Source organism: Mustela erminea, chromosome 19 (genome assembly GCF_009829155.1).
Source record: "Mustela erminea isolate mMusErm1 chromosome 19, mMusErm1.Pri, whole genome shotgun sequence".
NCBI lineage: Eukaryota > Metazoa > Chordata > Mammalia > Carnivora > Mustelidae > Mustela > Mustela erminea.
This window is the reverse complement of record NC_045632.1, coordinates 7,320,720-7,337,560: the sequence shown is the minus strand read 5'-3', so window position 1 is coordinate 7,337,560 and position 16,841 is coordinate 7,320,720. Positions and strand designations below refer to the sequence as shown.

The following is a 16,841-nucleotide window of genomic DNA, read 5'->3' as shown; positions in this document are numbered from 1 at the left end:
AACCCTGTATCAGAAGAACACTCTGCAGATATATGCTCCCATTCCACAGACTTTGGTGATTATTTCCTTTGCTCTGCAGAAGTTTTTTGTTTTATATAGCACCACTCATCTTTTTGTTTCATTTTGTTTGCTTTCCTGCTGGTGTCAGATCCAGGAAATCATGGCCGAGACCAACGCCAAAAAGATTTTCCTCTATGTTTCCTTAAAGGGGTTTTACAGTTTCACAACTTATATTTAAGTCTTTAATACATTTTGAGTTGATTTTTTTGTATGCTGTAAGACTGGGGCCCAATTTCACCCTTTTACATGTGGATATCCAGTTCCCCCAGCACCATTTCTAAGGCAAAACGAACGATAAGTGGATAATATTGGATTTTAGTTGACATGATGCTTGAAGCCCACACCTCATATTCCCATGCAGGATCCTCTGGTTCTGAAGACAAAGCTCAGTGGCTGGAAACTGGCAGGATGGCCTCCAGGGATCTGATCATAGGAGTGATCTTCTTAATCCAGACCATGGTTGGAATCCTGGGGAACTTCTGTCTTCTTTACCATTATCTCCTCCTTTACTTCACTAGGTGCAGGTTGAGGCCCACAGATTTGATTGCTAAACACCTGACTGTAGCCAACTCCTTATTCCTCCTCTGTAAAGGAGTCCCTCAGACAATGGCAGCTTTTGGGTAGAACAGTTTTCCAAGTGATTTTGGATGCAAACTTCTTTTCTATCTTCACAGAGTGAGCAGGGGTGTGTCCCTAGGCGGCACCTGCCTCTTGAGTGTCTTCCAGGCCATCACGATCAGCCCCAGGGACTCAAGTTGGACAAAACTTAAAAGGAAAGCTCTCAAGCATATTGACTTCTCCATATTCCTGTGCTGGGCCCTCTATATGCTGGCAAATATCCTTTTTCCTATCCATGTGATTGGCAAATGGAGCAACAGGAGCATCTCGGTGAGAAAGGATTTGGGATACTGTTCTGTGATAAGTAGTAACAAAATCACACAATTGGTACAAGCAGCACTGTTATCATTCACTGATGTTTTATGTTTAGGACTCATGATCTGGGCCAGCAGCTCCATGGTTTTCATCCTGAACAGGCACAGGCAGCGGGTCCAACACATTCACAGGCTTAACAATGTCTCCCCCAGATCCTCTGCTGAGTCCAGAGCCACCCAGAGCATCCTTGTCCTGATGAGCACCTTTGTGTCCTTCTACTCCCTTTCCTCCATCTTCCAAGTCTGCATTATTCTCTTCGATGATCCAAGTTGGTTGCTGGTAAGCATCTCTGCCTTGATCAATGGATGTTTCCCAAGTGCCTGTCCCTTTATTCTCATGAACTGTATCTCCAGTGTGTTCAGGTTCTACTTAGCCTGGATGAGGAACGCAACACCCACTAAACTCATGACAAATATGTAAATTGTATGTTCTTGCATAGTGTATGCTTGTCTATTCATTCAACCTCCAAACCTCCAAACTGCAAGCATTATGTAAAAATCAAGAGAGAGGTCAGCAAGCCAGAATGAGCTTCTTTCCCATAAGAAACAGTAAATAGTAATAATAAATGTAAATGAAATATTATGGAATTGTTATGAAAATACTTACATAACTGAAATTTTATTCACACTTCTAGTGAAGTAATTTGGAATTTGTGCAATTAAAAAGTTGTTCTTGAAACAATATAGAGATTGTGGGGAGGTCTTCAAGTGTGTAACTTTTAATTTGACAAATTAAATATATCCAGAAATTGACTAATCTTTGAATTTTTGGAAAAGATTCAAGATAATTTAACATGTAAGATGGTATTCAAGAAAGTAAAGAAGAAAATGTTCTTGGGTGCCTGGGTGGCTCAGCTGGTTAAGCATCTGCCTTTTAGCTCAGGTCATGATCCCAGGGTCCTGGGATCGAGGCGCACATTGAGCAGGGAGCCTGCTTCTTCCTCTGCTGCCCTCCCTACCTATGCTCTCTTAAGCTTTCTGTCAAATAAATACAGGTAACACTTTACCACATTACAGATAGTGAAGGTAACTCAGGACAGAATATTCCCAATTCCTCCCTCCAATCCTTATAATATTGCTATCATTTATTTTCTTATCCATCAGCTGTAATCAGCCAGTATGCTGTTCCTAGTTTGAGTTTGAAGTTATCTTTTTTTATATTATGTTACGTTAGTCACCATAGAGTACCTCATTAATTTTTGATGCAGTGTTCCATGATTCATAGTTTGCATATAACACCCAGTGCTCGGTGCAATCTGTGCTCTCCTTAACACCCATCACTGGGCTAACCCATCCCAAAACCCTCAGTTTGTTTCTCAGAGTCCATAGTCTCTCATGGTTCATTTCTCCTTCTGATTCCCACCCCTCCCTTCATTTTTCCCTTCCTTCTCCTAATGTCCTCCATGCTATTCCTTATGTTCCACAAGTAAGTGAAACCATATGATAATTGACTTTCTCTACTTGACTTACTTCACTCAGCATAATCTCCTCCAGTCCCATCCAGACTGAAGCAAAAGTTGGGTATTCATCCTTTCTGATGGCTGAGTAATATACCACTGTGTATATACACCACATCTTCTTTATCCATTCATTTGTTGAAGCGCATCTCGCTCTTTCCACAGTTTGGCGACTGTAGCCATTGCTGCTATGAACACTGGGGTGCCGATGGCCCTTCTTTTCACTACATCTGTATCTTTGGGGTAAATACCCAGTAGTGCAATTGCAGGGTATAGGGAAGCTCTATGTTTAATTTTTTGAGGAAACTCCACACCGTTTTCCAAAGTGGCCGCACCAACTTGCATTCCCATCAACAGTTCTCCACATCCTCTCCAACATTTATTGTTTTTTGCCATGTCAATTTTGGCCATTCTAACTGGTGTAAGGTGGTATCTCAATGTGGTTTTTGATTTGACTCTCCCTGATGGCTAATGATGATGAACATTTTTTCATGTGTCTGAATAGTTATCTATTAAATCAGTTAAGAATAAGAAAAAAATAAATAAAAATAAATACAATCTTTTAAAAAAGAAAAGAAAATATTCTCATGTGGTAATGAAGTAGCATGGGGTGAAGGTGGAGTGCAAATTTAGGTTCAGTTAGGAACATTCTGAACTAAGTTATAAAACTTGTAGGTCACATCCTTAGAGAGATAGTAGTATTTAAAATATGATTACATGGAGGAATATTAGCGTATTTAAAACATTTAATGTAGAAATAGACAAAGGGACCTGGGTTGGGACAAAGGAGAACACAAAAACTTGTTTTCACTGAGAGATGAGTGGTGACAATTAAAAAAAAAGAAAACTCATCAAGTAACCAACTGCATAGGAGAAGATATTTGCAAATGACATAGCTAATAAGAGGTTAATAACCAAAATACATAAAGAACCCATACAACTCAACCACGAAAAAACCTGGTTTAAAAATGTGCAGAAGACCTGAAGAAATATTTTTCTTTTTCTTTTTTTTTTTTTAATTTATAGACAGAGATCACAAGTAGGCAGAGAGACAGGCGGGGTTGGGGGGGGCGCCAGGAAGCAGGCTCCCCGCTGAGCAGAGAGCCCGATATGGGGCTCGATCCCAAGACCCTGAGATCATGACCTGAGCCGAAGGCAGAGGCTTTAACCCACTGAGCCACCCAGGCGCCCTCTGAATAGATATTTTTCTAAAAATGACATACAGATGGCAAACAGACACATGAAGGGCGCCTGGGTGGCTCAGTGGGTTAAGCCGCTGCCTTCGGCTCAGGTCATGATCTCAGGGTCCTGGGATCGAGTCCCGCATCGGGTTCTCTGCTCCGCGGGGAGCCTGCTTCCTCCTCTCTCTCTCTCTCTGCCTGCCTCTCTGCCTACTTGTGATCTCTCTGTGTCAAATGAATAAATAAAATCTTTAAAAAAAAAAAACAGACACATGAAAAGACGTTCACCATCATTTACCATTAGGGAAATGCAAATCAAAACCACAATGAGATATCGCCTCGCACCATTCACAAGAGGTATCCATCTTCAGTGGTGGTCAGAGAAAAGTAAATTACAAAATATCTCATTTGTTTTGTGACCATCAGCTTTTTAAGTTAAAAGGCTGATGGGACATTTGGGTGGCTCTGTTGGTTGTGTTTGACTCTTGATTTTGGCTGAGGTCTTGATCTCAGGGTCATGAGTTCTAGCCCCACACTAGATTCCATGCTGGGTGTGGAGCCTACTGGTAGATAGATAGATAAGTTTGCCGATATGGTCTCTTTCTGAGATTAGTAGAAACACACCATTTCATACACGCATGTAGGGAATATCAAAGATCAGTGACTTTTTGAGAGACAATTAGGGAGTCTTTATCAAATTTGAAAGATGCATATTCTTGCATATGATTCTACTAGCTAGAAGGCACTCGATCACGTGCTCAGAAATGCCCCCACAGCCGTTACTGGTGGACATGCAAATAACAGCACAAAAACGAAGAAGAATACGTATATGTCAGGGATCCCTTTGGTTAACCTGGACTTTGAAGATAATCCCCTTACAGGGGTGCCTGGGTGGCTCAGTCAGTTAAGAGTCTGCCTGTCGCTCAGGCCATGATCTCAGGGTCCTGGGATCGAGTCCCACATCTGGCTTCCAGCTCCTTGGGGAGCCTGCTTCTCCCTTTCCCTCTGCCTGCCAGTACCCCCGATTGTGTTCTCCCTCTCTGTCAAAAAAAAAAAAATTCTTAAATAGGGACACAAGGAGAAAAGATCAAAAGGTCTCAAGATGATGATAATGATTCAGCAGTCCTTACCCGCTCAGATTGCGAATGCTGAGCAAATTCCAGGGGACTCATGCAGCGTCCAGGATGGCTGAGGAAGGATGAGGATAAAGGGAAGCTTCAGGGTCTTTATGTTGCTGGAGGAGCCCCTCTGAGCACTGGTGCTGACCTAATCAACATGACACAACCAACTTTGATCGAATCATCTCCCAAGATATAAAGGGATTATTTATTTCCTGTTTATTTTTCCTCTGCATTTTTATTTTACCTTGCTTCTGTGTATCTGATATCATCAACCATAATTTGATAAGTCTCATTTCCAAGCATGTAAGAAATTTTAACATATACAATTGTACTTTTAAAGCTATATATATATTACTTCCTGCAAGTGCAAGGTATGTACACTCATCGATAGACTGTTTAATTCTGTATTGTGACTTTACTCTCAGTTGTTTCTGGAAAATCCTCTTTTTTACACATGTACCTCTAGTTCATTCCGTTTCCCCACTGTTGGTCAGTCATTTACTTGTGTTGATGAACCGGACTTTTCGGTTTTAGTCTCTGATCCTATTCATTGGGCATTTGTTGTCATTAATATTTTCCTCCCGCTGGTAATGCTGCCAGGGTCGCTAAACATGGAGATGCAGGGGGGCGCCTCAGTAGGTCAAGCATCTGCCTTTGGTTCAGGTCATGATCCCGGAGTCCTGGGATCGAGCCCCACTTTGAACTCCCTGCTCAAGGGGGAGTCTGCTTCTCCCTCTGCCCCTCACCCTGCCCTTGTGCTCTCCCTCATTCTCTCAAAATAAATAAATTATAAAATCTTAAAAAATGAAAAAAAAACCTGTTTAAACATGAAGATGCATGAGCATGATGATGCAGAAATTTAGTTCCTCCCTTCCTGTTGGTAGCAACAGCAAAGATCATAGCAAATGAGAACACAGCCTAAGTATGTTCATGGCAGCATGCTGTGTTGTGAGAGCCTGCGAGTCTTTTTAAAAAGATTTTATTTAAGTAGTTGAGAGGGAGGGAGGAAGAGAGAGAAAGATAGAAAGAAAGTACACACAAGGGGGGCGAGGGGCAGAGGGAGATGCAGACTCCCCACTGAGCAAGGAGCCAGACTCCTGGGATTCCAGGATCATGACCTGTGCCAAAGGCAGATGCTTAACCAACTAAGCCATTCAGGTGCCCTTTTTATTATCTTTTATATACTTGAGTAATTATTTACTAGAGATGAATCTTATGGCTCACATACTGTTTATTAGAGAAATACAGAATTCCAGGATTTCATCAAAGTATTCCAGCTCCATTTCCCACCCAATCCTGATCCCAAAGGAAAAGTTTGGAGTGGATGGTAGGAGACTGCCAAAACGGGGCACCTGGGTGGCTCAGTGGGTTAAAGCCTCTGCCTTCTGCCCGGGTCCTGATTCCAGGGTCCTGGGATTGAGCCTCATATCAGGCTCTCTGCTCAGCAGGGAGCCTGCTTCCTCCTGTCTCTCTCTGCCTGCTGCTCTGCCTATTTGTGATCTCTGTCTGTCAAAATAAATAAATAAATAAATAAAATCTTTAAAAATTAAAAAAAAAAAAAAAGACTGCCAAAACGCCGACATATCTTGAAGTGATCTTAAGGGTAGAGATTCACTTTATTTTCTTTAATTGTGTGAATGCTTGAAACGTCCATATTGAATAAATCAATATTGGGAAACTATCTTCACCATCAATTATTTTTAGTTCATTGCTGGCTTCATGTTTACACAAAGATGTATTTGTCAGATACTCATAGGTAAGACTGACTTGTAAATTTTCCTACAGAGTCATCCAGTCCTTACAGATCCAGGGCCGAGTTCCTGCTCTCTTTCGCCAAGAACCGGAACGCGGGAGAGAGATAACTCCATTTCAGTAATGAGTCTGGTAGACATTTTATCGTTTTAAGGTCTGATTTTCCTGTGACTTATACAGAATGAAATTATAGTGACAAGAATACTGAAAACGTGTTTCTCATTGCATGGAAGACACCCCTTCGATGAAGCTACGTCATCCTTGTACCCTTCCTGGGCAGCGCTCGCTTCTCATTTCACCGTGTTAGAAGCAACAGATTTAGCAGGGTCTTCAACAGCTGTGGGTGGGAGCTGGGCCAGGAGTAAGATAGGGAGGCGTCCCCTGTCTTCCAGTCCCTCTTCCCCTGGCTTTGCTGTCCTGCTTTCTAACACCACGACAGGGCCCTGCAGAAGTCTCCCCTTACTGTGCCGGGCTCCGCTCGAAGGCACAGCCACCCACACCCCTTCTCCGAGATCAGCGCGAGTTCTGAGCACCGCCAGGAAGGTGGCCTTTTTCCAGCCAATAGGAGCGAGCCCCGCCCCGCGGAGGGGCCTATAAAAGGCAGGTCCTAGAGGAGGGTCCACACTCCACAGTCGGAGCGTCGCGGAGAGAGGTTCCTCCTTGTGGGCATCGAGATGGGCTCAGAAACTGGAGGCTCAGACCCACGCAGCCCCTCCACGCGACACCCCGCGGACCAGCCGCCCTGCCATCAGAATTCCTGTAAAGCAAAGGGCTCAGGTGTAGCGGAGAAACCACTCGAAGGGAAAGAGGAGACATTCTCTTCCCCATTAAGAGAGAGCCGCACCCAGAGGCAAGGTAGTGATCCCGGCAGTTCGCGCAGGGAGGCTGGAAGGAGGGGTGGGATCAGGGTTTTTTCTTGAGATAGGTGATGGGAAATGTCACCTAGCCCTCGGGAGGTTGAGAAACATGGCAGTGATCCCCGGAACCACACTGCTGTGGTCCGCCTGGGACACTGAACAACCTCCGTCGAGAAGACCGTCCACAAAGCCGGAGCAGGGCGGGACTGCGGAGTTGTGCGGGCTTCGGGGGAGGCCACTCACCTAAACTCCCTTTTCCGCTAGGGTCAGAGCCGCAGACTGATGAGCATGTCCAGGAAGCTGAGCTCAAAAGAGTCGGCGGTATCTCTGGACCGGGTAGGAGCTGACTTTCCTGGGGAGGAGGGACAGGACGTGGGGTAGCTCAGTCTCCGGGTCAGGGGACTGGGAGTTCTGCGGCCCCCTTGCAGATCCCGGACTCGAGGAACAGCTGGGAACTAGTTCTGGTTGCTAGCTTTGGTCCTGTGTGTCCAGGATGGCCCGGGGATGAGGTGTCCTGCCGGAGCAGTCACAAGACTTTCTGTCCCCAGAATCGGAAGGCTGCTGCAGTCAGGAGGGCTCCAGGAAGAGGAAAATCGGTTCCAGCGACGGCACCTGTGCCGGAACAGGTGGGCTCTAGCTCTGGGCCCGGAGGGGTGCCGACAGAAAAGCGGGTCACACGTGCAGGGCGTGGGCACAGAAGGGGCTGTTGAGTTGCCCAAGCGAGTTAGCAGACTCTGCAATCCAGGGGACATCTGGGGACCCTGGATGGGCACGGCGTCGCCTCATCCCACCAAGGGAAGGGGCGGGACTGAGTAGGAGACAGGGGGAGTTCCCCCGAGGGAATGGCTGGGGGGGGTGTCCCTGGGTGGTCTGGCTGGTAGTTCACCGCGTGCTTCCTCTGCAGGGGTCTCTCTCGCAGACAAGCGCAGTGTCACTCCGGGAAGGAGGACACGGAGGACGCCCGACGGGGATCGCGGCGGCGAGAGCGAGGAGACCGCGGGTGCCGGCCCCAGGAGACAAGGGGCGCGGGGCGCGGGGCGCAGCGGGCGCCGCAGATACAGGTCCCCGGGAAACCGGCCGCCTCCCCTGCGCAAGAAGCTGGTGACCGCCCTGCGCGCCCTGTCTGAGGCCATCCATCAGGACGTCGCCCAGGCGTGCGAGCAGCGGGAGCACTCCCCGCTGACCTGGGAGCAGCCCTCGGGGCTCGGGGAGCTCTGGGGGCCCCTGTGCGCGGCCTTGCAGACTGTCTACACCATGGCCCACCAGGCGGCCTACGTCTTCCCTGCAGAGAGCTGGCTCATGCCGGGCCCGCAGCCGAGCCCCGGAGGACTCCCGTGGGGGGCGGAGGACAAGCCTGGGGCGGCAGGGCGTGTTTGAGACACAGTGTGTCCCTGAGGGATAGAACCTGGGGTGGTCCGCGGAAAGGTCCTCGAAACATGGACTCGGAATGGGGAGATAGAGGCTTAAATGTCATGTTAGGCATTTTCGTGTATTTCGAGTATCTTGGGACAGCCCAGCGTTATTTTATAACGAGAACATATACCAGGGTGTAATCCATATGCATTGCGTATTTTAACTTGTAGTGAAGGAAGCATACTTATAGCCTCCCCTTTGATCCTGGACTGAGGCCACAGGCCTAGGGTACCATTCCCTGGGGAGAGATGGCTGTATTGTTCAGTTTGATGAAATCATGGTGAAGTCACCAGGTCATTTCTGTTCCCTTTTCAGTTATTTTATATAAAACCTGAGTCAAGCTATACTAGTGTTATTGACCGTATGTATTTATTCTTACAACCGGCTCATATTATACACCTAATTTTGTTTTCTTCTATTTTGTAGATTTCAAGTTGTCCTATTTATGAGAGGATATTAAAATTAATGTAGTCATTTTTTAATATATTTTATTTTATATAGTTTCCTATTTGTATTTTATACTGGGACCATGCAGTCTTTAATCATATAATGTATATAACTTTATGTAAGAAAAATAAACATTTTTGGTTATTATCTTATCTTGGTTCATAATTTCCATATCACATGTAATGAAATAAAAATTAATCTCATGTATTCTCCTTATCCAGACGGAGTTTGTTTTATGGAGGGGTGGGTTAGGAGACTGCTTTCTTTTCACCTCTACTTCATTTCCACCTTGGCTTTCCTCCACCTAGCAGCTCTTTTTTTTGGGAGGGGATAGTTAATTATCCCAATGAAGGGGGCAATTCAATAGTAATATATTACAAATCAGTTTGAACCCATGGCATGGCTTCAAATTATACAAAACAAATGCCTGCATATGTAAAAAAAAAAAATCACAATTGCAAGTTATATTTGGGGGTTGGGGATGCAATTACAAAAGAGTCAAAAAACCAAAATTTTTAAATACTAATACAACAAAATAAAATAAATAAAATATCTGGGAATAAATCCAATAAAATATATAAAATGTATATGAGAAACCATATAAAATTTCTGAAAGATATGGAAGCCGACATCAACAAATATAAAAATCACATCACTGTTCTTGGGTAGGAAAATTCCATATTATCAAACATCAATCTCTAAGCTATATAAATTCAATCTGGTCCTGATACAGATACCATCAGTTACTCATTGGAGCTAGGCATGTTGTTGCAAAAAAAAATCCCACAGATGAAAATACAAAGAAGGACAGGAAAGAAAAGTCTGAAAAAGGGAAAAAAAATGAGGATAAAGTTTTAGATAAGCAAGATAAATAGGCTTCAGAGATTTGTATAAAATTGTATATATGGTCACCAACGTGCTGTGCACTTAAAAATCCTTTAAGAGGGTAGATCTCATGTTCAGTGTTCTGAAAAACAAAGAAAAAAGAAAAAACTAAGGCTAGCTAGCTCTGTGAAACATGTTATTTCTTGAATAAGACCGATCAGTAGAGATAAAAATTCAAAAATAGACCAAAGTATTTGCGAAAGTTAATAAGCAAGAAAATATTGGGGATGGCATCATTCCTACTTGGGGTTTGAGAACTTGATTATTACCACCACATAGGTAAGAAATTGATTCACTGGGGTGCCTGAGTGGCTCAGTCCCTAAACATCTGCCTTTGGCTCAGGTCATGATCCCAGGGTTCTGGGATCGAGCCCTGCATCCGGCTCCCTGCTCAGTGGGAAGCCTGCTTCTCCCTCTCTCACTCCCCCTGCTTGTGTTCCCTCTCTCTGTCAAATAAATAAATAAATAAATAAATAAAAATCTTAAAAAAAAAAAAGATTTACTCTTCACATCCTATAACAAGGTAAAGGTCCAATGAAAAAATACAACCGCATGACCAAAAAGAACCTCTTTTCAATACAGACTCTGCCTAACAAATTGAAATAGAAAATACACACTGACGCCCTCCTGCTGCCAGGACAGGGGGCTCCGCGTGAAGGTCAAGGCATCCCGTATGAGAGGGAGGCAGCCAGATCCCAAGACAGAAGTCCGTGCTTCAGTGAGCTCCCCTCCCCGCTGAACTGCAAAAATCATTTCACCTGTAGCAGTGGAGAGAGGTCAGACTTGGGGAACTGAGAATTTGGTTGGAAAACTATTTTTTTTCCCCAGTTGCTACTTGCCAAAAAAGAATTACAAATTCCAAGTTAGCATCGCTTAAGTGTTTGGGAGGGACTTTCTCTTTTCCATAAGCCCTGGAGGTAGACAGTGTTCAGGGGAAGGGCAGGAAATGCTGACCTGTGCAGAAGGACTGTCAGTGAAACACCCGAATTTCACTGGTTTCTCTGCTCTGCTGAGGAATTCTACCCAAAATAGAGTTCCTTCTAATATTCAGACCACTGGGATGCCCTATCATTTAAGTTATAAGCATAGAAATGAAATCAGACAAAGTGCCGGAAAAAGATTTGCAGAGTTATAATCAAAGAGAACATGCGATGATAATTTACATCAGGAATCACTGGACTTATTTGCACAAGTCAGTGCCAATTTATGTGAAAGTGCAGATGATATGGAAATTTGTTAGGAAAATATGCTTTACCAATATTGATCTCCCTAGTGGTAACAGAAAGTCTAAACAGAGCAGTATCTACCAAAGGGGAGAAGTTTATGAGAACCTCACAAATGAAAGCACCAGGATCAGATGGCCATTTATTTTTTTAATTTTTTAAAGACTTTTAAAAAATTTATTTATTTGACAGAGATCACAAGTAGGCAGACAGGCAGGCAGAGAGAGAGAGAGAGAGAGAGAGAGAGAGAGGAGGAAGCAGGCTCCCCGTGGAGCAGAGAGCCCAATGTGGGGCTCGATCCCAGGACCCTGGGATCATGACCTGAGCCGAAGGCAGAGGCTTTAACCCACTGAGCCACCCAGGCGCCCCCAGATGGCCATTTATTTTTAAGATTTTATTTATTTATTCATGAGAGAGAGAGGCAGAGGGAGAAGCAGACAGAGCAGAGAGCCCGACAGGAGACTTGATCCCAGGACCCTGGGATCATGACCTGAGCGTAAGGCAAATGCTTAACCGACTAAGCCACCCAGGGGCCCCAGGATCTGATGGTTAAAAGGGCAGATCCTGTCATTCCTTTAACTTTCATATGACCCAGTACCCATTTAAATAGCTTTGGGTGGTTACCACATCATTCCACAGCTGCATTTTTGCTGAGTTTTCAGTAATCAGCTCTGATTGCTTTTATAATCAATTAAGACACATGAATTCACATTAATCCTTTGTCTTTCCCACACACAAATACACAATTTGGTCCCTGCCCACTATCGAATACTCCCCGTATCCAAGTTAGAGATTAGAGCCATAGTGCTGGACACCCTTAGTTCCCAGACACACAAATACACAAACATTACACACAGGTGCAACACCCACGCAAATGTACAACATACACGCAAATGCACAGCGGTATACCCCCACACACATACACACACTCACACTCCACAGGGAACTCACACGCATGCACAAATTCATCAAATGCAAGCATATAATCACATTTACACACCCTCGTCCCGACGCTCACATTCCCAGTCCCATGTACACGATCTCATTCAAGGTCAGCATGCACGTGCGTGTCTCAATAATGTGGTCATGTGTGTAAGAATACAGGCATCCCCTCACCTTGGATGCCTGAAGATGGGGGGAGAGGGGCACTTCCATCTTGTCCACTCCGTCCATCCCTGCAACAACCCACAAAAATGATACTTGCCACATGCAGTATTTTAAAGTTTTTTTTTTAATATTTTATTTATTTATTTGACAGAGAGATCACAAGTAGGCAGAGAGGCAGGCAGAGAGAAAGGAAGAGAAGCAGGCCCCCCGCCGAGCAGAGAGCCCGATGTGGGGCCCGATCCCAGGACCCCGGGATCATGACCTGAGCTGAAGGCAGAGGATTTAACCCACTGAGCCACCCACGTGCCCCACCACATGCAGTATTTTAAAGTGCCGTGAGCATTGCCAGGGGCCAACTTGGCATGTCGCAGGGGCGTCGAAAGAGTGGGGTTCAAATGAGGACTAAGGCACCAGGGTCAGGTGGTGTGCAGACAGCATGGGAGTGTGGAGGGCACAAAACTCTTAAAGGCATATTGTGTCATAACACGCAATGAATGCAGATAGATACAGAAAAGCAAGGTGGGGGGAGGCTAAAATGAACCTGAGGTACTGGGTCAGAGTCAGGGACATGTGAACATATGTTTAGCTGTAGAGATGCAAGTAGACAGGTAGATAAAGAGAAAACTACACGTGCGTGTGCCGACAGAGATTTCACAGGTCGGTCTGCTCAGAGGGCCTAACAGCAATGAAATGCCAGGAGCAAGTAGAAGGTCCAGCACTCACCAAGCACCCACAGTCTTGTATCTAACGCTGTTCTCTAACCAAAGGCTCCTTAGAGAGATGGCGGGAAGATACAAGAGGAGCCTGAGCATCTTGCAGTGACAAAACGTAAGAGTAAGGAAGTGCTCAAAAAGCAAGAAAACTGGGGGCCGCCTGGGTGGTCAGCTGGTTCAGCGTGATTAAGGGTCTGCCTTCAGTTCAAGTCATGATCTCAGGGTCCTGGGATTGAGCCCCAAGTCACCTCCCTGCTCAATGAGGAGTCTGTTTCTCCCCATGCCTCTGCCCTCTCCCAACCTGTGTGCTTCTGCGCAAACTCTCTCTCACATAAATAAATAAAATTTAAAAAAAAAAAAAAAACTTAAGACATATCAAAGGGACACAGTAGCCAAACCTGAAAGGGTTCTTGTTCGGCACCCTGTCAACAGTGCTCTGATACCAACAGGATGTCCTGCAATTCCACGTAATTCTAACATTCTCCGTTAGTACAGACCCCGCAAGTTAAAGGGGAGGTCCTTCCCGAGACTAATCCCTGTCCCAAGTCACTGCCTGCTGGGGAGGTATTCCCAGACTGGGGCATCTGGCGGCCGGCTACAAATGCAAGGGCTTCCCACACTCCCCCCAGGCTGGAGATTGGCTGGGAAGATTCACAGAACTCAGGAAAGTGCTGTATGTCTGGTGATCCTCGATAAAGTTAATTCATCTATCGGGACCCATAAAACAGAGGCCACCCCAGCGGCCCAACGCACATCACAGATACACCTAAGCCGGCCTGCCCCTACGTGGAACATGGGCAAGGAAACCTAACACACACCAATGACAATCCGCCGACTCCAGCTGACCCCACTGGGGAAAACAGCGCCTGCGGCTTCGCGAGGAAGTCCCTGATCTCCTCCTCAATCACGCCTGGTGTCTGGATGGCCTCTTCCAAAACGTGCTCTCACCCCAAACCCCTCAGGAAGAGCGCCCCCTTGTGAAGAGGCTCTGTCCTCCCGAGATCAAAGGTGGTCTTCCTTTGAATAAAAGACAGCGAACTTGTTACTAAATGGTTTTAGTTTTGTCATTGGACATCATTTGATTATAAAGGACAGCAATAAGGAGCCACAGGAAGGCATCCACAGAGCGAGAAGGGTTGCCACAGAGTAGCTTCTGCTCCCCACCAAGAAATTCCCTGGAGCTTCTCCAGAGGTTTAAATTAAGGTCTCATTAGGTAGGCATGGTTGGTTAAATGAGGGCCATCTGCCGCAACTCAAGCCCCAGTCAGCCTCCTTCCGCTCCCCAGAGGTTGGGCAGCTGAGTGTTTCAGTCCAACCATGCAGCTGGTCTTCCAAAGTTGTTCAGTCCTCCATTCTAAAGCTATGTGGGGAACTAAGGGTTCCCCACCCATGCCCACAGTTGCCTCCTTAGTATAATACCGACGCTCCCACCACTCAGAAAATCTCAAAGGTTTTGGAGCTCTGAGCCCAGAACCTGAGACAAAGACCAGATGTACCTGCATATATGTGCATATACACATATGTATGTATTTTATTATACCATGGCTCTCAGTGACCAAAGCTGGAACAATTTAAGCAACAAAATACATTACATACTATTGAATTATAGCACAAAGTATAAAAGACGTATAAAGGAATTGAAGAAACAAATAAGGGAGGGAGAAGTGACACAGCTTCCATACAGAAGAACGGCAAATAATATATGGGGTTACTTAGCCCTCCAGAAGGTGGTGCCTAACTCAACACCCCACCCCCCACCCTCAAGCACTCCTCCTCGCTCCCCCCACACTACTGTGGGCTACGGTTACAGTCTCCCAAAGAACAGACTCTGGAAAGGCATGCAGAGAAATTTTACAGTGGAGAACCTGGTAAACATGCCTTAACTAACTGATCAAGATTAACACCACGCAAGATGACTCATGTTAATTGCATGAACCTCTCAGGCCAGATGCTGTGATGAGATGTGATACTCTTCTGAAAAACCCATAAACCCAATTTGTCCATGAGAAACACTTCAGACAAATTCAACTTTAGAGGAATTCTAAAACCTACAAGACCACTGCTCCTCAAACCCGTCACAATCAACACAGAAGGTCTGAGAAAATGTCACAGAGCAGAAGAGCCTGGGGGAGACGGGATGACTACATGGTCCTGGGCTGGATCCTGATAGAGAAAAATGATGCTGTTAAAACAACTGAAATGTAAAGAATGTCTGGAGTTTAGGTAATAGTAGCACACCACTGTTGGCTCCTTGGTTTTGACAAATGAACTATGGTAAACCTAAGATGGTAACATTTGGGGTACTGGGTGACAGATATTTTGGAACTTAGTGTAATCTTTACAAGTTCTCTGCAAATCTAAAGTTATTCCAAAATAAAATGTTTACTTTTAAAAATTTGCAAATAAGAGAGGGTTATATTATAATTTTTTTCAAAGAGTTTACTTATTTATTTGATACAAGCAGGGACAGCAGCAGGCTGAGGGAGAGGGAGAAACAGGCTCCCCGGGAACCTGATGTGGGGCTCGATTAGGACCTATGTGGAAGGCAATTAAGTAATTAATTCAGTCAATTCAGTCAATTAAGCAATTGACTGAGCCACCCAGGCAACCCATATTAAAATATTTTTAAAAGATTTTATTTTTAAGTAATCTCTACTTGCTTAAATATTAAATAGTACTTAAATAGTAAGAAGAAATTACTTAAATAGCCCCTACCAATGTGGGGCTTGAACTCATGATCCCAAGATTAAGAGTCACATGCTCTACTCAGGGAGCCAGTCAGATGCCCCTAAAGTATTTCTATGTCTGAGTTAATACCCTTTTAGTTTTCCTTTCAAAGGTGTCCATTTTGCTCCAGTGGGGATTTCAAAAGCGATAAGACCCCTTGTTGAGCAAAATATATTCACCTTCCGGCTTCAAATTGCTACTCATCTACTGCCCCCAGCTTGATGAAATGCTCCTCTGTAACGTCTTGTATCCTCAAGTTGGAAAAGCAGAAGTCCATCTTGAAACATCTTTTCGCCAAAAGAGCCAACTGCCATCAAGATTTAATACAGGACAATCCACCTTCTAAACATTCCCAGAGTCTGTTCAGTCTTTTCCTACACACCCGATCTGTGTACTGGCTGCCCTCCACCTGCCCCCTTTATAAAATTCAGAGGACATATCTTCCTAAGTTCCTCTTTGCCCCCTGCAGTTTACTCTTAAAATGTTGACCTGAAAATATTTTAATATGCTCGTCTTTCTCCATTAGCCTTAGCATATTTCAAATGTTCTCAATTTATCTTAGGCTATAAAGCACAATATTCGCAACACAGCCTCCAAAGCCAGAAATAAGTAAAACTTGATTTTTCCCTCCAGCTTCACCCCAGGCCATTTGCATCACAAATCAGAACCATGGCTCCCATCCCTAGTTTCCAAAAAGACTACCCACTTGCTATTAACTGTCTTCACAATTCCAAGCTCAGGTACATCTTAGGACATTTTAATGTATCTCAATTTGAAAGTTACACAGTCAAAGGCATTTCCAGTGTCTTCACATTATTTCAGGACTGTTCTATGGAATCTTAACTTCTCCAGTGTAACTGTTAATGAAAAGACAACTACCTAAGTACACACATGTTAATTACAGAAGAGTTCATGTACCACACTATCGTTATTTACTATTTCATATTAGGCCAGTGTCAGTCTGTC

General features: G+C 44.8%; 2 protein-coding genes across 2 annotated transcripts; both read left to right on the top strand.

The window, feature by feature from the left end:
• The first annotated feature begins 468 nt into the window (after nucleotides 1-468).
• LOC116580054 (vomeronasal type-1 receptor 4-like) lies at nucleotides 469-1,413 on the top strand. Its single transcript, XM_032326087.1, is given in 1 exon segment — nucleotides 469-1,413. A coding segment is annotated over 1 exon segment (945 nt).
• A 5,764-nt stretch (nucleotides 1,414-7,177) lies between these two features.
• LOC116580053 (protein FRG2-like) lies at nucleotides 7,178-8,737 on the top strand. Its single transcript, XM_032326086.1, has 4 exons — nucleotides 7,178-7,358; nucleotides 7,625-7,696; nucleotides 7,909-7,986; nucleotides 8,265-8,737. The coding sequence occupies exons 1-4, from the start codon at nucleotides 7,178-7,180 to the stop codon at nucleotides 8,735-8,737; spliced, it is 804 nt and encodes a 267-aa protein (XP_032181977.1).
• Nucleotides 8,738-16,841: the final 8,104 nt, after the last annotated feature.

Bases quoted from the DNA above. Each gene is read 5' to 3' on its own strand.
- LOC116580053 (XM_032326086.1), top strand. From the start codon at position 7,178: ATGGGCTCAGAAACTGGAGGCTCAGACCCACGCAGCCCCTCCACGCGA. The intron at 7,359-7,624 runs GTAGTGATCCCG...CTTTTCCGCTAG, and splicing joins GAGCCGCACCCAGAGGCAAG to GGTCAGAGCCGCAGACTGAT. The intron at 7,697-7,908 runs GTAGGAGCTGAC...TTCTGTCCCCAG, and splicing joins CGGCGGTATCTCTGGACCGG to AATCGGAAGGCTGCTGCAGT.